The 19701-nt window shown below is 51.1% G+C and overlaps 5 protein-coding genes across 5 annotated transcripts; 3 read left to right on the top strand and 2 right to left on the bottom strand.

Annotated features, from left to right (window-relative positions):
- Nucleotides 1–607: 607 nt before the first annotated feature.
- MRS44_004556 (uncharacterized protein) lies at nt 608–874 on the top strand (the record flags this gene model as incomplete). The annotated part of the gene is made up of 1 exon (XM_046275607.2): nt 608–874. The coding sequence occupies one exon, from the start codon at nt 608–610 to the stop codon at nt 872–874; it is 267 nt and encodes an 88-aa protein (XP_046136310.1).
- A 1593-nt stretch (nt 875–2467) lies between these two features.
- Nucleotides 2468–3800, bottom strand: MRS44_004555 (uncharacterized protein; the record flags this gene model as incomplete). Its single annotated transcript, XM_046273637.1, has 4 exons — nt 2468–3414; nt 3467–3582; nt 3645–3726; nt 3791–3800. The coding sequence occupies 4 exons, from the start codon at nt 3798–3800 to the stop codon at nt 2468–2470; spliced, it is 1155 nt and encodes a 384-aa protein (XP_046136311.1).
- A 2142-nt stretch (nt 3801–5942) lies between these two features.
- MRS44_004554 (uncharacterized protein) lies at nt 5943–6821 on the top strand (the record flags this gene model as incomplete). The annotated part of the gene is made up of 1 exon (XM_046268873.2): nt 5943–6821. The coding sequence occupies one exon, from the start codon at nt 5943–5945 to the stop codon at nt 6819–6821; it is 879 nt and encodes a 292-aa protein (XP_046136312.1).
- Nucleotides 6822–8363: 1542 nt separating this feature from the next.
- Nucleotides 8364–9095, bottom strand: MRS44_004553 (uncharacterized protein; the record flags this gene model as incomplete). Its single annotated transcript, XM_046283215.2, has 1 exon — nt 8364–9095. The coding sequence occupies one exon, from the start codon at nt 9093–9095 to the stop codon at nt 8364–8366; it is 732 nt and encodes a 243-aa protein (XP_046136313.2).
- Nucleotides 9096–9488: 393 nt separating this feature from the next.
- MRS44_004552 (uncharacterized protein) lies at nt 9489–19597 on the top strand (the record flags this gene model as incomplete). Its single annotated transcript, XM_046275608.2, has 8 exons — nt 9489–10087; nt 10163–11000; nt 11186–11387; nt 12056–12479; nt 12555–12594; nt 12677–14058; nt 14107–18336; nt 18394–19597. 8 exons carry the CDS (start codon nt 9489–9491, stop codon nt 19595–19597), a joined length of 8919 nt encoding a protein of 2972 aa, XP_046136315.2.
- Nucleotides 19598–19701: the final 104 nt, after the last annotated feature.

Genomic DNA, 19701 nt, shown 5'->3' with positions numbered 1-19701 from the left:
CTAGAAAGTGCAAACAAGGCAGACATGGCTGGCAAACTCGACCAGACCTGCAGCTGGTCAAGGACAAGGGCTAGGCCACCCAATACGAGATATAAATACCAAAGGGAGTGTTACACCTCGCGGCAAGCTGCAGGAATTAAGAGTAGTTGACCAGAACAGGCAGTGTCTTTGATTGCTCGTGACGGCAGCTTGCATATCTCTAGTTGCAGGAGGCCGTCCAACAAGTGACAAAGAGGGAAATATACTGTATACTTTTTTTTCGTGTTACCTCACCTCAGTTTACACCGCCTCAATGCACATTTTTTTTGTTGCCTCACGGTCGCCTCGTCTACCTAGGCAGAATCAGGCTCTCGCACTGATCATGCTACGCACCACCTGACGATTATATGAAGGCGAGCAAACCCCTCTTCTCGATTGCTTTCTTCGTCTCTAGTCCTTTTTTATTGTCAGTATTTCTTTGTTCCGTCTCCTCTCCCCTCAGCTCAAGTCACGTATCAAGATCCTTGCGTCATCATCACGCTTTCGACCAACCACCCCCTGACAGAAACCTTTCAAACCCCTGCACGCACACACACACACTCACCTCAGTCGAGAGCGCCCGCAAAAAATGTGTAACCAGACGGAAACGAAAGAAGAGTGCTGCTGCTGCGGAACAACGACATCCAAGCTGGAGATTGAGAGCTGTGCCCTGAGACTGCAGGAGCAGGCGTTCCAGAGCAGGTCCAACAACCCCGGCGGCCGCTGCTACGGCGTGGCCACGACTTCCAACACGATTGTCGTCACCTGCCCCAGCTGCGCCGAGATGCAGCGTGGGGGGAAGCACGAGGCTCATCACGGCCGCGATGACTTTGGGGGGTTTGGTCGGAGAGCGTGAGAGGGCTTTTATCTGGTTTCCTTTGGGGTTTGGTATCATTGGGAGGCGAAATTGTCAAATTATGGGCTTGGTTTGAGGTGTACAACTACTGGGAGGAGGATACGGGTTTATTTTGCAATGCTTGACTTTGTTACTGGCAATGCTCGACGAGTTCGTTCTGCTGACGCCATCACTGGCGGAGCGTCGAAGCGATCTTGAGCAGTCACTGGGGAACCATGGGCGCATATTTCCAAGAAGCCTGTTTAACTTTTTTTTCGATTTGCCAAGATTGACATGGATCTTATTTGTCCACTCCTACCGAACATGCCGATGTGAAATCTGCAACGACACTGAGGTTGCTGCAACTATAGCTTCTTGCCTATAATTGACCGGATATACGTAACCTTAAATAGGCAGCTAAAATAAGAAAGTTACAAGCTAGTTAATGCGTAAGAATGTTCATCACCAACCTCTGCGCCTTTGTCACACCGCAAGGTGCCCGGCACCTGAGGCATCTCGACATCCTGGCACGGTTGCCAAGACGATCCGCCTCACACCGACAACCAACGTCGCATCCACAGACGAAACCTTTTGTGCGAAGCGACTGCCCATAACAGGTAGATTGAGGTTCAAGGAAAATGTAGTGTCTATCGCGTGCTCCGGCGGAATGCCGGCCAACTTACGGAGACTTGTGGGTGACGCGGGGTTCGTAATCAACCTGGTTTTCGTCAGCCGCGTGATGAGGTTGGTCAGAATCACACGACCTGTCGACTTCACATGGTCGGCTTGCTGCCTGCGAAAGACAGCGGTGTCGGTCACGGATGATGGCTGACGTGAGTAGTTGGTGACCGGTTGGGACTGAGGGAAGTTACATATTGTGTCGATATTAACAGGTTAACGAGCCTCAATCAAGGGTAGCTCTAATTTATTGATGGTGTCCATGGCTATTAGATTCTTCTATTATCTTCATCATCTTTACTCAACTGGAGTTGGGCCAACTGAACTGGGTGATCGGGATTCAACAGCTTGGGTCCGTTCCCAGAACTGGACGATTTCCCTTTTCACGACCCGTCAAAGACATATGGCCCTCACTTCCATGCACATAGGTTCCCATAAAATGCACAAATTCGCCGATTCCTACGTAAATCCGATAAACTCATAATATGTACAATTGAGTTGGCTGCTATGCCCTGCCCCCTACCGAGTCGACCTATCCTAAACAGAAACAGAAGCATACATTCGAGCTCGTTCCACTAACTTTGACCATCTCTCTTATTGTATCTTTGGAGAGTTAGTATTTCAATTCCAAACCGTCGTGGCCGTCCCCTAAATCAAAATAGCGGATCCTGGCAGGGTCCCTCGTGCTGCAAATGCGGAGGTGGTGCTCGGTGTGATCTGGAGAATAACCTTTTCCAACGGTAGTTAGCCTCAATCGTTCAATTATCTGTTAGACTTGTAGGCCATACCCCAAGAATGGAGAGAAACTATAGAACCGTGTGTGGTTCCGGAGTAATCTCTCCTTGAGTCAATCGGATTTACGGGGTACGTATGGATACTATTTATGACCATGAGCATACCTCCGAGGTTGCTTAGAAGGATTGAACGGGTGGAGTGTTACCTGAGATCTTGTGCTAGTATTTCTGACATGCCGTTGGTTCCGTATAACACCAACTCGTTTGACGGGCCAGGGGTTGTGCCAGGCTGCTCTACCTCGATGAGTTGCCCTGTTGGTTGTGTTTGGCCCTCCAGGCTAGGTAGTTCCACCCTGACGGGATGGTCATAGTGGGAAGCCTGTTGCTCTTCCACGTTGGCAACCTGCTTGTTGTACAGGGCAATCAGATCCTTCATGTTTGTGTCAAGAATGCAAAGCCTTTCCTCGGATCGCTTGATCTCGCTCTTGCATCTGCAAAGCTCTTCTTTAAGAGCTCTTAGACTTTCGTGATCGCTTTGCCTCTTGGCCTCGCGCATCTCTGTCTTGGTCTCTTGGACCGCACGTTCCCACCGCCTCTTGTCCTTGGCCACCTCGGTGTGTAGTTCTTGGCCCGCCGACGTCTCGTTGAGTCTGCGTCGCTCATCAAACAGTTGGGTCTGCAAGTCGGTAGTAACTGGGTTGTTATGGTTGGCCAGATGCTGGACGATATGTTTTTCCGAGTCAGGACTGTCGACTCGAAAAAACATGCTGCCGTGTTCCATCATGTACCCCCAATACTCTGACGTTTCTATCAGTTCCTTCTCGCGTGAGGGGCCCTTTCCGCTCGAGTCACAATTCCACATGGTAGTGGCCAGCACAACATTCTTCAGGGCGTTCTGTCCACAAAGCTTCTTGAAGAGAAGCAGATTCTTCTTGGCGGAGCCCTGCATACGCGTGTCGGTAATACGGTGCAGATAAATGATGCCGTGGAGAAGGATCTTTGCAACGCGAAAAGCTACAAGCCAGGCGGCAAGGTCATTGAGTACCTCGGTGTCGCTTTTGTGGGAGTCATCGAAACCAGGAGTATCGATGAGATAGACGGTGCAGCTGTCTGACAGCACGAAGGGATAGATAGCCACGTCCGACGTGCCTGATAGTGTTAGAATGTGTAGGAAGTAAGTGAATGCTTGAGAGTGACCTACATGATCTCATGGAATGGCCGATTGAGGCCGTGGCATTTGGGCCACAACACTTGGAGATGAAGGTGCTCTTGCCCGAACCTGTGACACCCATCACGGCGATGAAGACATCTGTTGGTCTTTACAACTGGTCAGAGACTGTGATAGGCATGGCGATGGGAATGCTTTCAGCGCTGCATACCTGGGTTCTTGACCACAGGGCCAGCTCCGCAACTCGGGAACAGGACTGGAGTCATGCCTTTTCCGTGAAGAGCGCTTTCTGCCTAATTAGAACTTAGCACTCAGTCAAAAAAGTAGGAAAGGAAGAGAAAAGAATTGACGTCTCACCTCTGGCCATCTTGTCTTGGTGATGGAGTGGTTGAGCTTTGGGATGCAATGTGAATGTAGGGCTTGGAGGGATACTCAGGGCGTATTTATCGACACCAACTAGAACAATCGTTGAAAGAAGCAGAAGTGGCTTTACGTCGCACCATCGGAGCCTGAACTAGGAGCCGACGGTTCTGGAACTCGAAAATGCAAATGTATGCGTTGTTGTTTTCAACTGTTGGTGGTTGCAGCTGCCAGCTCAACCCACCTTAGTGTGAGTGATGAATCATGATTCATTTGTGCCCAACTGATTCCCCATCTATCAAGTCAAGATACATGGATATCAGGCTGCTAACTTGGGCAGTGAGAGCAAGGCAGCCTGCGTGGAATAGCTACGCCAGGAACTGCAGGCTCTGCGGTTCCACCTTCGCCGTGGCTTGAACGTCTGACCACCCTCAAGTGTAGTTGAAGCTGGAATTTACAAAATGATTCAAAGGTGGGGGTGAGCCTCTGGGCGGGCTCTACGTGGCATGGCGCCAGCGGGGAACCGTCCGAGGCATCTGTAAGCTCTAGGTTGTTAGAGCATCACCAGGTCTGCAGCTGAAGCATGAGGCGAACGACGTGGGTTCCACGATCATCTCTCGTGAATTGGTGGCTTGATGTCGGCTAGACTTGCTCCCTCATATGTTGCACTGTTTCCCTTTCCGGTTGTTTGCGTCTACCGTAGAGTCTCGATCATCCCGGACCATCAAGCACCCACAGCTGAATTATTCTTTGGCTTGGATTGGGCTTTCCTGGTCTCTTTCTTTCAACAGACTACCGAAACGACGTCACTTTCTTGTGATGGATAGGACAGACTTGTGCAGATGAGCTACTCTTCCTGCGCTGAGACAATCTCCACTTAGATAGGCAAGGGAAGGACGACTGAGGGAGATTTAGATAGGGATAGCACCTACAACTGTGAGAGAAAGGCATTTTCATACCTGAGAGCATAGTCGAGTTGTTGCCTTGCCAGCATTCTGCATGCTAAGTCAAATTTGTTCCCGGTCGCTAAGATGCTATCCAAGAGTTTATCTGTGTGAATACTTCGTCACGAATTTGCCAAGATGTATCACATATTGTTGTGCTCTCCCAGCATAGGGAAACGAGAGATTTAGAGATTTAGAACGCGAATGTTTGGTACACCCTAAATAGAAGTTATGCAGTTCTTACATGATATATGGTCAAGTCGCAAGAAGCCTTATCATGGGTGTTGTTACGGCTTGGTTCCCCGTAACAGCGCTATAAGGCCTATAGGCAGTTGAAGCACCTTCTGTAATTGCTACAATAGCGATTATGGCCCAATCTTTTGCCCCGTGGCGCAGCGGCTAAGGTGCCCGCAGCTGTGACCTTGCTGTCACAGGTGTATTCTTGTTGTATAACTAGTCTGAAGCCGTACCTTGTTTATCTGGAAATCAGTCCAAGAACGCACAGTTATCACATTTGACTAGGACAATTGAACGATGTTATGCCATGCCAATGGGTTCTGGCGTGCATCTTTATGAAACAAAGGACCAAGTCATTGCTAATGAATCTTGGGTAGCTATGCCTATAAGTGTTAGGATGATTACATCTGAGTCCATTTAGAGATACGTCAATGTTACATGGAGACACCCACTTATAACGTTTCATAATGTTGAGTTTTGAGGCCGGGGATTGTGTTTAAGATTGTTTCTGTTGCCCCTGTGGCTGGCATTCAGTCTATTTTACTCTGTGAGAGGGAAAGAAATAATAGAGATGTTCATTGGAGATAGTTCACACTTCGGCTAAACTTCAAACTTGATGGCTCCTTCATGAAATAGCCGCGGAGTACGTGTGGCGAGAATTTTAGAGAAATACAACTTTGCTGTCGTAGGAGCTTGGGACGGGCTCTGGAATGGGTTACTTAAAGGTCAACTGGCCAAAGTCCAATAGTTCGAGATTATCTGCAAAAGATCCAGGCCACAAAGACATCATCTTAAATATTTACGTAGTGTATGATATCAACAACTACGATAGACTAATGAATCTCTCACGTATGACAACTTCACGTGGACGGACTTGGGTTCTTCCGAATGGCCCGTTACACTGGCTGGCTTTTCCCCTGAGAGGTCATGGTCATTGCTCTCAATTCCAGTCAGTACAGCTTCATAATATGGAGCGGGCGCACCGATTCAGAGTCCTTGCCGTTGGAGGCAGCTCCTACGTTTCCACGACAGATGATCCAAACGTTGTGCTCAAGGGATACCAGATTTGGGAGGATGGGAGGCGTGTGCTCGATTACTACGAGGATCCCGGGATTCCCCAAACATCTGGCGAGGATGGCATGATTCGAGAGGCTGCCATCTACCAGCATCTCGGCAACCATCCGCTTATCCTTCGATTTCTGGGCTTGGAAGAACTTGATGCTGGTATCCACTCTCTCCGCCTCGAGCTAGCTCCCCTGAACAATGTTCGCTGCTACATCAAAGAACATCCCGACAAGCCTCTTCCTCTGGGGATACGCTTACGTATGGCTACGGACGCCGCCCGGGGCCTCGCCTATCTCCACTCAAAACAAGTCCAGTACTGCGACCTAAGCTGCCGCAATCTAATGCTATTCGACAACTTCCAGGTGAAGCTTGGCGACTTTGGCGCCGCCTTGATCGAAGGACGCGATTTCCTAGAGACATTTTGCGAAGAGGCGCAGTACGAGCTTCCCTTACGAGGACGAAAATTCGAGAGCCGACCAGCCCGGAAAAGGGACCTTTTCGCCCTCGGTTCTGCCATCTACGAAATCACCGCCTGGCAACGCCCATGGCAGGGCCTTGGAGATGACGAGGTCTACGCAAGATACGAGAAGGAAGAATTCCCGACGGTCGAAGGCAATGTGGTTGGATCTATCATCACGAGGTGCTGGAACGAGGCGTATAATACGGCGGATCAGGTTGTCAAAGATTTGGAAGAGAAAGTCGAGGCCCTGTCGGTGGACAAGCAGGATCTCATGTTGCATCGGGCTCGGAGTGCGGATGGAGATGACTCGAAGGCTCCTTAGTCGGCTCGCCACGAATATGTAGCTCTTTGCGGTATTTATCGTTGTGTTGCATTCGACAACTGGATTCTACCTGTTTGTACAATCTCCATATCCTTCATCTTAATGTTCCATAGTATGTCTGTAGGATCGAATCTCGGAAGCGAACAGATCTGCAAACGCTCGGTTAGCATGGTTCAACAGACAGGCAGACATGCTCCTGAACAAACCTCCGGGGACGCCGTTAGACTTTAGGGCATAGCGGACATGCTTCAGGCTTAGTGATAGAGCCCCAAACACACTTCTCGTCAAGAGTCAGGTTGGGACACTCTCTGCCCGATCCGTTCTTGCAGAGCTCGATAACGACCTTCGTGGTCAGGACGTGCCTTGGATTCTGGCGGCAGAACTTGTAGGATGTCGTAGAGTTTACGTACGAACACATAGTGCTAGTTACGGGCGGGGATGATAATTGGTTCGTTCGAGTCTGCATTGTCCATTCGATACGAGCCGGGCATCGTGCTATACCCATCCCTTTTCCAATCTTGGACATGTCGGCTGAGTCTCGATCACTTGCCAACAGAGGCCGTGAAGATGGTGCTATGCACCAAGCAGGCTACCACTCCACACGCACCAGAGTCTGAGGCACGATGATGAAAGTTGATGGTTGCCTACCTCCAACGCGAGGACCGTGAATGCGAAGGGCCCCTATCTGGATGTCTTATATACCGCCGGGAAGAAGACAGCCGTGGTGAACCTTTCTGATGGATGATTCAGACTGGAAGTAAGTAGAGAGACTGGCAGTTAGTTCATAGTTTATACGGTCTGCTGCTTTACTCGAATGAGGTCGTTCTGGCTGGACATGATAAGGACATTTCCCAATCCTGTTGGAGCAGTGGTGGTGTGGAGATCATCCCATGACCCATCCCGCTGTGGCGTGGGCACTGTGCCTTTTGAGAAAAAGAAATCCGGACTGGAAAGGGCCAGGACGAGGGAGTGCATGGACAACTCCGACTAATTCGCGAATCATTTCTTGAAGCAAAGCTGGGAAAGGTGAAGGCTAAGAAGTCCAAATTAAGTAGAGGATATGAGCCGAATACTAGATCTTTTTGAGTATATGTATGACTGGATCTTGAAAGCGAATATTACTAGATAAATTAGCATTCCCGTGCTCTGACAAGTTGGAGCGTGGTGGAGATGGACTGTGTCAGTGCCGTGCCGGTGATGCTCCAATTCTCACTTTCGGCCCCCAAGTACAGGGCCAGCTTCCCGGCCTGTTGGTGACGGGTTGACTGATCACGCCTGGTGCCCTTCGTGTCTCGACTCGCGAGAAGCTTCAAATATTGTTCTGACCTTGATCGTACGGATAACTCCTCTGCTACGGGGTCGATTATGGACAGTTTTAAATGAGGATTAAGCTCGAGATAGCTTTCCTCTGGAAAGATGCAAGGGATGAATGCTCCGAAACCCCTGAGACCTCTGTGTTGGTCAAATACCAGGCTGTGTTTGCTTCTTCCCCTGAACTCACCAACCAGATCCCAGGCTAACCTCCAGCCAATGTATCCCCTGTCATGATGTCTTGGCTGGCTCCACCGACGCTTGCTCTCCCATACACCGGTCTTGCAACGACATTGAGCGCGCCGTCGGATTGGCGATAAACACAGCCTGACTCTCACCCGCCGCCCGTGTGACCGCACAACTCCCCAAGAGACAACCAACAGACTTGAATCCCGCCGAGGCATTTGATGCTGGTGGAGAAAGGGGGCAAGCCAGGCTCCGAGACCTGTCGATCAGGTGTCCGGTTGATTCGGCTTCCTTGAATCGAACGTAGCGTGAGGAGTTGCCTGTCTGCCTGTTCAACCTATCTTGCGAGGATACTGAGTTGAGCTGTACTAGAGCTGTGGAGAGTAACATGTTGACGGAGGGGAATGGCTCGGGCTGACATCTCAAGCTCTCTACTGGCTTTTGGACAGCGACATGACCTAGCATTCCACGAAGTAAAGGACCAAACTCAGGAGTTCCCGGTCGCACCCGGATCTCTTTGACCTTCCCCGCTGAGACGGCAAGCCCTCCCCTCCAGCCAATAGCGGGTGTCAGAGGCCTCCTCACTCTTGTCCAAGGGGTACACTGGGTTCCTGCCAGCTTGTATGAGGAGTAGATAAAGACTAGACCGTCATACTTCCTCCACTCAAAAACCTCTGGGGCAGGAACCTCCCCATCCGGGAAGAACCTTCGAACTGCCCGCATGGTTTGGGCTCCCTCCAGGCGTAAATAGGGCTCATGGTTGATCTTGACGGCCATGTTGAGGTGTTCAATTTGTATGACACAGGCCCCTTGGTCTCCATATTGTTGAAGGATGGAGGCCGGCGTTGGCAGCTTCGGTTTGGGAGAATCGCCTGATTGAAAGAAGGGGGAATCAGGAAAGTCCATCTCGGCTGGTGAAATGTCTGGCAGAGCTGATAGAACTATCTGCTTCTTAAATTCTTTATTCACCGACATGTCAATGTAATAATTAACAGTAGAGGTATATATTATAAATATTAGATAAAACTTAACAAAGTTTTAAGCATAAGATAAGTAAATAACTACTATAATATTAAATATTCTGCTCAATGTATATATCCTCTAAACGCCTTCTTTTACTTATCTAATAGCTTACCTAGGTAGGTATTATTTCCCAATACGGCTTAAGCAATGCATGCTCCGCTGCGAAGCTCGGCAGACTACAGAGTACCTTTGCAAGCAGATGGCCGTAACGCAAACACGAGGACTTCCACTCAAGCGCTGATTGTCTCATGGTCATCGCCTTGGAATCTGCTGGTTCGTCATCTGCTATACAGGACTCTATGCCTCCCAAGGATGTTTCTCGCGCTTCGTCGCTTCATTCTGGCGCGATGGACGTCATTCGTGCTCCACGTGTCCACGCTTTGGAGCTTTCTTCTCTTCCAGCAAGATCCACGGGCAAATGATGCCGCCAACCCTGTTCACAAAGACACGGCCGATGCCCAAGCCGACCGTGACACTGCGAATAACTTCCCGCCCACCGAAGAGCAACTCCAAGAAAGGGTCGAGAAATTCATGGGCTCCCTCGACGAGGATGCAATTTGTCGCCTCGCCTCTCAACACAATGACCAAAAGCCCTGCAGCATCGTTAGACGCGACAGAGGTAGCTTTAATGTCTGTTTCTTTATCCACTTCGATGAAGACGGTATGAGATGGGTCGTGAGAATTCCCCTCGAGCCCGTCGTTCAAAATGCGTGGGACAAGGTGCAGAGCGAGGTTGCCACGATGCGGTACGTTCATCATGTTGGTATCCCCATGTACCTACGCAACTGACGGGGCTGGTTGTGCAGATATCTACAATGCAGTACAGCCATTCCCATCCCACGTGTCCATGCATATGGCCAGGACTCAGGGTTGGCAAAAGGCCAGTCTACGGCACAGGCGTTTCTGATTTGTGACCACATCGCTGGCCAGCTAGAGTTTTCAGCGGCGGGCTCATTGATGCCGAATGCCCACAATGAAGCAGATCCTACTGTGGGCGGGCTCCTTTCCATGGCTGCTAACGAACTTGGAAGATGCTGTCAAGACCAATGGGGCATCAAAACTTTTGCGTCTGCAAGACAGTACATAGATTACCAGTATCACGTCTTGTCCAAAATATACAGCCTTCTCACTGAGGATTTGTCCCGTAAGCAGGCCCAGATGGAATTGCTTGCGCTTGACGGTCTGGAGAGGCAGATTCCCATGCTGGTCAGCTCCCAGCGGTCCAACGACCCATTTGTGCTGGCTCACATGGACTTGAGATGCGGAAATATCATGGTCGCAGAGGACCTTCGCATTCATGCCATCATTGACTGGGGGTGTGCAGGCACGATCCCACGGCAACTATTCACGCCGCCGCCGTGGATTACCGGCCACGATCTCGATGCAGTGGCAGCGATCCCGCACTACACCGCCTACCCCGAGTTCCTCCAAGCGCCGGAGGAGAAAAGCTTAATATCAGAGACATGTGCCAAGCTCAGAGATGATTGGAAGCCTCTGCCTGATCTGGCGTTCCCCATGGCCCAGATATTCCGCCAGCCTTCCTGTCTTATGCGAGTATACCACAAATTTATCTTCCCCAAGCTCTACGACGGTGAAAAGGCTAGCGTTATTCCCAAGTTCTTTGAGCGTCAAGACATTGCCAAAACCCTTGCAGTCGAGGTCACACGGCGGGTCGAAGAATCAAGCAGGTACACTCAATATCTAAAGGATCAAGGACTCTTGGTTGTCGACCAACAAGCCCAACAAACCAAGAGTGGGTAGCCAAGGTAGAGCAACGTAGAAACTCAATAGCATAGAGAATGTATTGTATATTGCCTCTACACCTGCGGCTGCTGTTCCTTCAGAGCTCTCTCCTGACTCTGCAACTCGTTCAGCTTCACATACTGCAGCTGGATGGCCTCCCTTATCTGCAACAACCTCCGCTTAAGGAACTCGAGATTATCATCTATATCAACATCGAGCCTGCCCCTTCGCTTCCTAGAGCTGGAGGCACTCCGCGACATCTGGTCTCGGTCGGACGCGGAAGCCAGTTCAATCAGGTCCACGGTCACTTGGCTCATCCTCCTTCTTTTGGATCTCTTGCAGTGACTCGCTGATGCGCTTCTGAACTGCCTCAAGTTCCGGGATTGTTGGGTTAAAGGAAGACATCGTACTACAACTGCTTGTGAGCTTTTACATCGAACGGACAGTCTAGTTTCTGCATGAGAGCTCACTTCTAGTGTAGGAATGGAAATGGACATGATCCGAGACATACCCAGAAGTATTAGGTCGCCTGTGTTTATTTATGGAAACCCGACACAACATGCATTTTCACATCATTGGGTTATTCCAATACGGACTCCGCATGCAGGCTGTGAAAGAAGGAAGGGCTACCATGAGGTATCGCGCTTTCTTGTCTCGCTCTCAACACCCTGCTCTGGGATAAATCTTGGGATTCCAAGGAGGCACTCTCTTGGTATATCTCTCTGGGGTCAAGATTTATTGGAGTGCCGTCTTGGTACATCAAAGAGGGATTCTCAAGCCAGGATGGTCTACATGAGCCTTATCCCGGGCAAAACGTTGCGGGAAGCATGGCCGTCTCTGACGATAGACGACAAGAACTCGCTTCAGGTCAAACTCAAGGAGATAGTTGCATCATTGAAGCCAATCCAGTCTCCTGGAATTATCGGCAAGTTCTTACTAGATTCTGGAATGACTCTGCTAACTGGCAACAGGATCTATCAATGAAGGGCCGGTACAGGACAGGTTCTTTAGGATTGATTCCGACAAGGGCCCATATTCCACCATTAAGGAATTCAACGATTGGCTATTTGCCATCGCCACGCATCAGAAACCAGGCCCCGATGAGGCAATTCAAGGGCTTGACCATCCCGACATGTATCGTGGTTCGCTCCCCGACACGGGGGAGATTTCTTTTACGCATGCAGACATCACACTGGGGAATATCATGGTCTCGGGTTCCCCCGGCTCCTATGTCATCACCGGGATTATCGACAGGGAGCAGGCGGGCTGGTACCCAGAGTACTGGGAGTATTGCAAGATTTTATCTGGGGTGGAGCTGGACCATGAGTGGCGCACGGAGGATTGGGGGGGCAAGATTGCGAGGCGCTTCGAGGTTGTGTGGTTTGCTGTCGCAGAGTATTCTCTTTGGTGCTGCCCTTGAGATCTTGTAGAGTCTGTCATGCCAATCAACGGATGCTGCTAACCTGTTAGAACCGCCCAAGTTGGTGAGCTTGCTTACCCCAGGCGAAGTGTATGCATAGGTACTGCAGTTGCTATTGGCAGTTGGAAGCTGATGAGAAACACAACACAACCTCGTGGTGCGGGGTTCACAGTATCATGCCATCTCGCTTCGCTCCAAGACACCTCAGGTCTCGCGTCGTAAGTACGCTCGCTCCATGGCTGAGCCTCTGTCATTGGCAGCCAGCATCGCTGGACTCATATCCCTGGCCGATGTCACATTCAAGCATGTTTACAAGTTCACAAAAGCCGCCAAGGACGCCAAGAACGAGGTACAGACCATCGCCGATCAGCTCAATGACCTCGCTCGCGTGCTGCGCGTGCTTGAGGCGCTTGCCGAGAGCCTAGAGGCTAATGGGGATGGTTTTGATCCAGCTCTGAGAAACCATTACTTGAGCCACTGTGACAAAACACTCGAGAAGGTCTGGAGAAGGGTCAGCAAGGCCACAGACAGCTTCAGCAGCGGATCAAAGTCAAAGAGCCTAGGCCAGCAGCTCAAGTGGCCTTTTTCCGCCTCAGAAACAACGACCCTTCTCAATGAGATCTCCAGTCACAAGGCCACCATCAATCTCGCGTTGTCTGCAGACTCGATGCGGAAGTTGCAGCTTTCGCTGTCCAAAGCCAGCGAGTTGAGCAAGCGGATGACAACGATTGAAGAGACGGTAAGGAGGATTGAGATCAACACCCTGATTGAGGTGGACCGCAAGAAGCAGCCTATCCTCGACTTCTTCATGACCGTCAACCCACAGCCTAATCTAGAAACCAGCGTCAGGCTTCGACATGCTTTGACGGGACTGTGGCTGACCGAGTCTCCGGCCTTTGATCGCTGGCTACATACGCCCGACTCCAGGCTTTGGCTGACTGGAATACCGGGGGCCGGCAAGACGATTCTTGCGGGCTCGGTCATCCAGGAGGCCCTAGCACGCAGCCATGATGTTCCTGGGATAGCCACAGCTTTCTTCTTCTGTGACTACAAGGACTCATCGACCTGGAAAACAACCAATATCCTTGCCTCTGTTGCCTCTCAGCTCGCCCGCCAGAAAGAAGAGGCCTTTGGAATCCTTTGCGAGTACTATCACGAACTCCACCCTCCCCATGGTCTCCCAAGAACGCCTAACAGTGACGAGCTTCGGGCTAGGATCAGCCAAATGTCGGAACACTTTGACCAGACACTCATAGTTGTCGATGGACTTGACGAGTGCAGTGACGAAACAGAAGACGTGGTGGACATGTTGCGCGAGGTGGCAGACTACTCCGAAAGGGTGTCGATGGCCCTGTTCAGCCGTGACCACCTCAACATCCGTCTTCGTTTGGACCAGGACTTTGCAATTATCCATATTGCTGCACAAACTGAAGACCTAAGGCTATTTGTCGGAGCCGAGTTAGAGAAGAGGATCAAAACCCGAAGACTGCAACTCAATGACATGACTATGAAGTTCGAGATAGCTGAAATCCTCGTCAACCGAGCCGAGGGCATGTATGTGGTCACTGTTCCCCAAGTTTCAAATTGACTCACACCGAGTAGGTTCCGATGGGTGGCCTGTCAGCTAGACTATCTTTGCGACTGTGCCCACGATGGAGAGCGGCGAGAAGCCCTGGGGAAGCTACCCCCGAACCTGCCCGAGAGCTACCGTCGACTACTCGAGAGGGTCAGCAGGGCTTCTACTACGGTGCAATCGATGGTTCACATGTGCCTCAGCTTCATCGCATTTGCCAAACCAAAATTGACCATTCTCCAGTTGCTCCAGGCGATCTCAACTCCCTCCACCCCGGACGCAACTCTGGACAAGAGAACCACAGTATCAGAGGAGGAGATCTTGAGGAGATGCAGCAGCCTCATCCGAAAATCCCAAGATGGCAACCGCTTGGAATTCGCTCACTTCACCGTCCAAGAGTTCCTCGAGGATAGGGCAGCATTAGGTAATAGCCCTGGGATTGATAAATTCTTGATCTCGAAGCAGACTTCCGACTTGCTCCTGGCCACCCAATGCTTGAGATTTCTACAGCTGAAGAACTTTGAAATGGAGCCCAAAACACACGATGAGAAGCAACACTTTGATGATGAGGACCTGATCCGTACGAGGAACAAAGATTATCCTTTCTACCCATATTCTTCCGTCTTCTGGATGTCTTTCACACGAGATGGGCTCGAAGACCCAACATTGTTCAATCTCGCGAATTCGCTTTTTCATCCATTTAGGACATGCTATTTCATAAGCTGGTCACGCGAACTTGTTAGCACTCTTGTGAGCTACGACGGCCATGGCTTCCATCTCAAAACAGGGACCGAGCCAGACGTCGGGTCAGATTGCGAAGGATCTGACGAATCCGAGAGCGTGCTTTCGACATCAAACCAACGCGTACCATGGCATCAACGGATCCTCGAACCTGGCTTTACACCGCTTCACATGGCGGCAGCGCTCAACCTTCCAGAGCTATGCACTTCCCTCGTCAGCCAGGGAGTAGCGGTAAACTCTCGATGGGATAACATCAGACCGGTAGACCTTGCGTTCGCTACGGCAGCTACGTTCGCTGAGGATCTTGACCGGGACATTGGCGTGGAAGCGTGGGACTTGCCGGTCCTCCTTCCCGTAAACAGACGGAGAAACCTCACCATCAATAGTCTCATTCAACAGGAGGCTAGACCATCCAAAGTCCTTTTTTCCCAAGACAGAAGATTTTCCCCCAATATGACTGCCTTTCTCGCATCTGGGCTCGGCGATGTCACTCCTATTAAATACCTACTGTCTTCGGGGGTTGTTCCCGATGAGAGGGAGCTTCCCATCTTCAGCACACACTTCCACCTACTGGATTGCACCAATGCTGAGGCAAAGTCATCAATGCTCTCACTCTTGAGGTACCTTGCTTCAGAATCGGTTCGTACCGAGAAGTGGGCGAAGGAGCTTGGCTCTGAAGTGTCTCGCTGGTGCATAAAGGCAAAAGTCTCATTCTCTGAGCATGACCACATTTTCGACACTCAGCTGTTGACGGTCAGAGATATTTTGCCGGCAAGAATGATCAGAGCCATCATCGACGACAACCTCGAGTTGGTTAAGCGTTACCTTGCTATCGGTGAAATCGACGTGGTTGAATGTCGCCATGATGGTGAAACACTTCTGCACCTGGCAGCCAGGAATGACGCTTGCGACGTCTTCGAACTCCTTATCACCGCTGGTTGCGATCCTTATTGTGAGGATGTAAATGGTAGCTTGCCTATTCATGCACATCACTGCGAGTCTGGGATCCGATTCTATGAGACCTTGATGAGGCTCAACATCACCCTCTCGAATCCAGACGCAAGGGGAATGACGATTTGGCACAGTCTGGCCCAGACACGCACCCTTGATGAGAACCTCTTTTATGAACTAATCCGACTTGATCGCGAGGGTACCTGTCGTGCTCTTCGTACAAGGACGCTCGCTGGTGAGACGCTGCTTTCAATCGTGCTGCGGCCACGGCCTCTCGGTATACTAGGTGTCAATTCAAGGGACCTTTTAGATGTGGGCCTCGATGAAAAGGAATATGGAGAGTCTCAACCGGGTGAATTCGCCACCACGAGCTCCAGTTCCGTCTCTTCAGAGGACAGTTTATTTACTATTTCATTCAGACATAGACGCGACATGAAGCGAGAGAAGGACAAGAGGGAACGTGTATTCTTCTCCCTACTGGACATATGCTCGGAGCTCCCCAATTTCTGGTCGAACCACGGCCCAGTCATGGGCACAGCGGCCTGCTTTGGCTCTGGAAAGGTTATGCGTCGCCTGGTCGAGATGGGCGCCGAGTTTGAGCCTGCCGTTGAAGGAACACGAACACCACTGCATGAGCTATCGAGCTTGATGCCACTGCAGGAGGCGCAACTTCTACTGGACGCATATCACTACTCGGTCGAGTACAAATTCAGGGGCCGGTTGCCAGTCGAGATGTACATCAGGAATGCGCTGAGGGGGCGCCTGGACCCAAACGCACAAGTCATCAAGATGCTGACGACCCCCAGCGTGCTCCGCAACGGAGATGCCGAGGGGTTGACACTCTGGGAAATTTTCTTGCCTATGGAAATCTGGATCAGTTCAGATACGGATGAGAAGGCGTTGACTGCGTTGACGAACCTGATAGACAAAGTGACGATGACCATGGTTGGACTGGGGGCGATGCAAGTCTACGAAGAACGGAACAAAGTTTGCGGCATCATTGTCGTCTTTGAGATGATTCGCCTCTGTGGGCACACTTGCGACGTCTCCAAGGCTCAGCCATCTTTTATCACTGTCGACACGGTCCGCGAGATGTTGCGGCAGACCCAACACTGGGCGTCAGTTAGAAACTCATACACGGTGCAGCAATTCCTCAAGATGGCCATGCAGAGCGGCGACTTGGAGATGGTGCGAATCCTTCTCGATCACGAAGTCGACATCCATTTTCGGATCAAGGGGGCTTCAGCCCTTGAGGAAGCCTGCTGTCGCTCTTATGTCGGCAAGGCCAAGGTTGAAAAGTCCATGTTGCAGCTTCTAGTCGACTACTGCAAAAGCGACAAACTCAATGATACGTCCCCAGAGGATGGTCTTGGACTTCTGCACAGGCTCGCCCTGCGGGTAGACACCACCGACAATGTCTGGTTAATGGAATCCCTCATCCAACGAGGCGCTAACGTCAACATTTTGGCTCGTAATAAAAAGTCAATGTCTGTCCTTGCTTTCCACCTGGAGAAGAAGTCCTTGCCATGCGTTGAGTTGCTACTAAGACGAGGAGCCGATCCTTGCCATGGACGCCTGACAGCCCTCTCCATAGCGCTCGAATCAGATAACGCGGAATTTCTGTGGCAGGTGCTGTCTCACAGTGCACAGAGATCGTCTGTCATTAACTGGAGGAAGTCCATGGACATTTACGTCGAGGCTTGGGGTCAAGGAAGAACAAACCTCAAAAATGCGAACGCACTGCATCTCGCCTCCGCCAAGGGTAGTTTAGCTTGTTTGGAATTCCTCCTCGAGAGGAAGCTCATCAAGGCTGAGGATTCCATGACCAAGGAGGGCTGGACTCCGCTACATGTCAGCGCTTATATGGGGCGTACCAAGCCAACAAAACTCCTCATCTCCAAAGGGTTCGATCCCATGGCGGAGAACGAGCTCGGCCAGACACCCTTGCACTTGGCTGTCTACAGGGATGGCATCTCTGTTGTGGAGGTCTTGCGCAAACATGGAGCATCCGAGTCATTGGATGACTTTGGAAAGAGCCCGAAAGACTATGCCCAAGAGCGGAATCTGGTTGAACTCGTCAACTACTTCGAAGCTTGGCGGGATGAGGTTGGCAACTGGGGGCACCTATCTCGAAAACAGCCAAGTCGTCTGGCAGCAGCACTTGGCCGAGCTATCGGAGCTGGCGATCAGAAATATTGTCAGAATCTGATCTCCAAGGGCTACCCAATCGATGCCATTTTACCGAGGACTGGGGGGTGCACCCCTTTGATGCTGGCGTTGGAGCGAGGTGAGTTGGAGATTGCAGAGTGGTTCCTGAACGAGGGTGCGAGTACCTTGAAGTCGTTTGAGGACTCAGATTGGGGCACAATGACGATCATCGAGGCCGCGGCTTCAGATTCAAACCTTGCCCCGATTTTGAGCGCTATTGTCGATTCTTATCACAAATGTGGTGGGGATTTAGTCTGTGGCCTTGACTACCCTCTCCACTATGCCGTCAAGTCTGGTAATACCGAAGGGATTGAAATCATACTGCAGGCCTGGGAGAAGTTCGAGCAAGACGCCCAGGTGTAAGATTCACTTGTAAGAGTCCAGAGGGCTTCATGCTAATTTGCTGCGGTATCTAGGAAACCATACCCTGACTCGACTTGTCGGCAAATGCTCCAAATTATCGTGAATCGCCGAGACGAGGAAACATTTGTTTTTGCACACGGTTGGAGCCACGGATTGCAGTCTCGCATGGTAACAGCGCTGCATCTCGCCTCGTGGCAAGGAGACAAGGTGGCCGCTTCAATCCTCGTTGAACGTGGCGCAGTCGTCGACTGCGTCGACTGCAGCGGCTGGACGCCTCTAGTTTACGCGACGACCGTCGACATGGTAGCGCATCTCATTAGCCTGGGCGCTTCACCGGCCATGGTCTGCAGAACAAATCCCCTCTCTTGGTTGATGTCTTGGTCTGGAACGGAGGAACCGCACCTCGGGCTAATCTCCAAGCTGCCAAGGCAGTTGATTCTTGACCCACATCATCTAGTCCTTTATGAGGGTATGTGCGTTACTCCCCACCGCCTCACTGCGCTGAGACAGCTGGGGTGCGACTTGACTCAGGAGGACGAGTGCGGCCGGAGTTTGATGCACCGCGTCATCTGCAAGGACGATGCATCACAACTCGTGCCGGAGGATGACCTTGGATTATCCGAAACTAGCCCGTTTCCTTGGCATCTGGATTGGTATCCTTTCGGCAAGATGGCCTTTCTAACAACAAGATTCCGCCACCTTCAGCGACGAGTCCCTCGGGGGACCTTTCAGAGAATATTGAACCTCGAGCCACAGCGTGGATGGAGTCCTCTATGTCGTGCAGCAGCGCTGAACCTTGTCGATGTAATGGAAAACTGCCTGGAAATGGGGGCCAAGGTTGACTATGAAGGATGCTCCGTGGGCTCCGCCCTCATGCTTGCGAGTGCCTGCGGCAGTCTCGAAGCTGTTAAGTACCTCGTACGCCGAGGCGCCTCAGTCTGCTACTTTGGAAAGAACGGCGTCACTAGTTGCTTCGCGCTTGCAGGGACTGAAGCCGTCAGAGCTTGGCTTCTGTCCGGTCGGTTCATGGATCAGCAGCGGATCACGGTCAAAGGAGGGGGTGGGGAAGAGGAAGTCAAGCCGTGGAGTGGTTTCGCTTTAGCTCATGTGAAGATCTACGGGAAGATGGAGAGATACCAACCAGAGTCCATGTTGGACTTTGCAAGGAGGCTGGCGTGGATGAAAAAGGGGCTCAGGGGTCAACTTGTTCGCGCTAATGAGGTTTCATTGTCTGAAGATACTGGGGTAGTTCCTTAGTCGTCGCTGTGGAGTTCTGTTATATCTCTTATTTATACCTACTAAAGATGTCTCAATTAAACAACAACCGAGAAATTCGTCCTTCAGTTACCCACTTCCGTGCC

This window comes from Fusarium solani (genome assembly GCF_023522795.1).
Source record: "Fusarium solani strain SB1 chromosome Unknown bctg00000002, whole genome shotgun sequence".
Taxonomy (NCBI): domain Eukaryota; kingdom Fungi; phylum Ascomycota; class Sordariomycetes; order Hypocreales; family Nectriaceae; genus Fusarium; species Fusarium solani.
The sequence above is the reverse complement of the archived record's forward strand: the minus strand, read 5'-3'. Positions and strand labels throughout refer to the sequence as shown.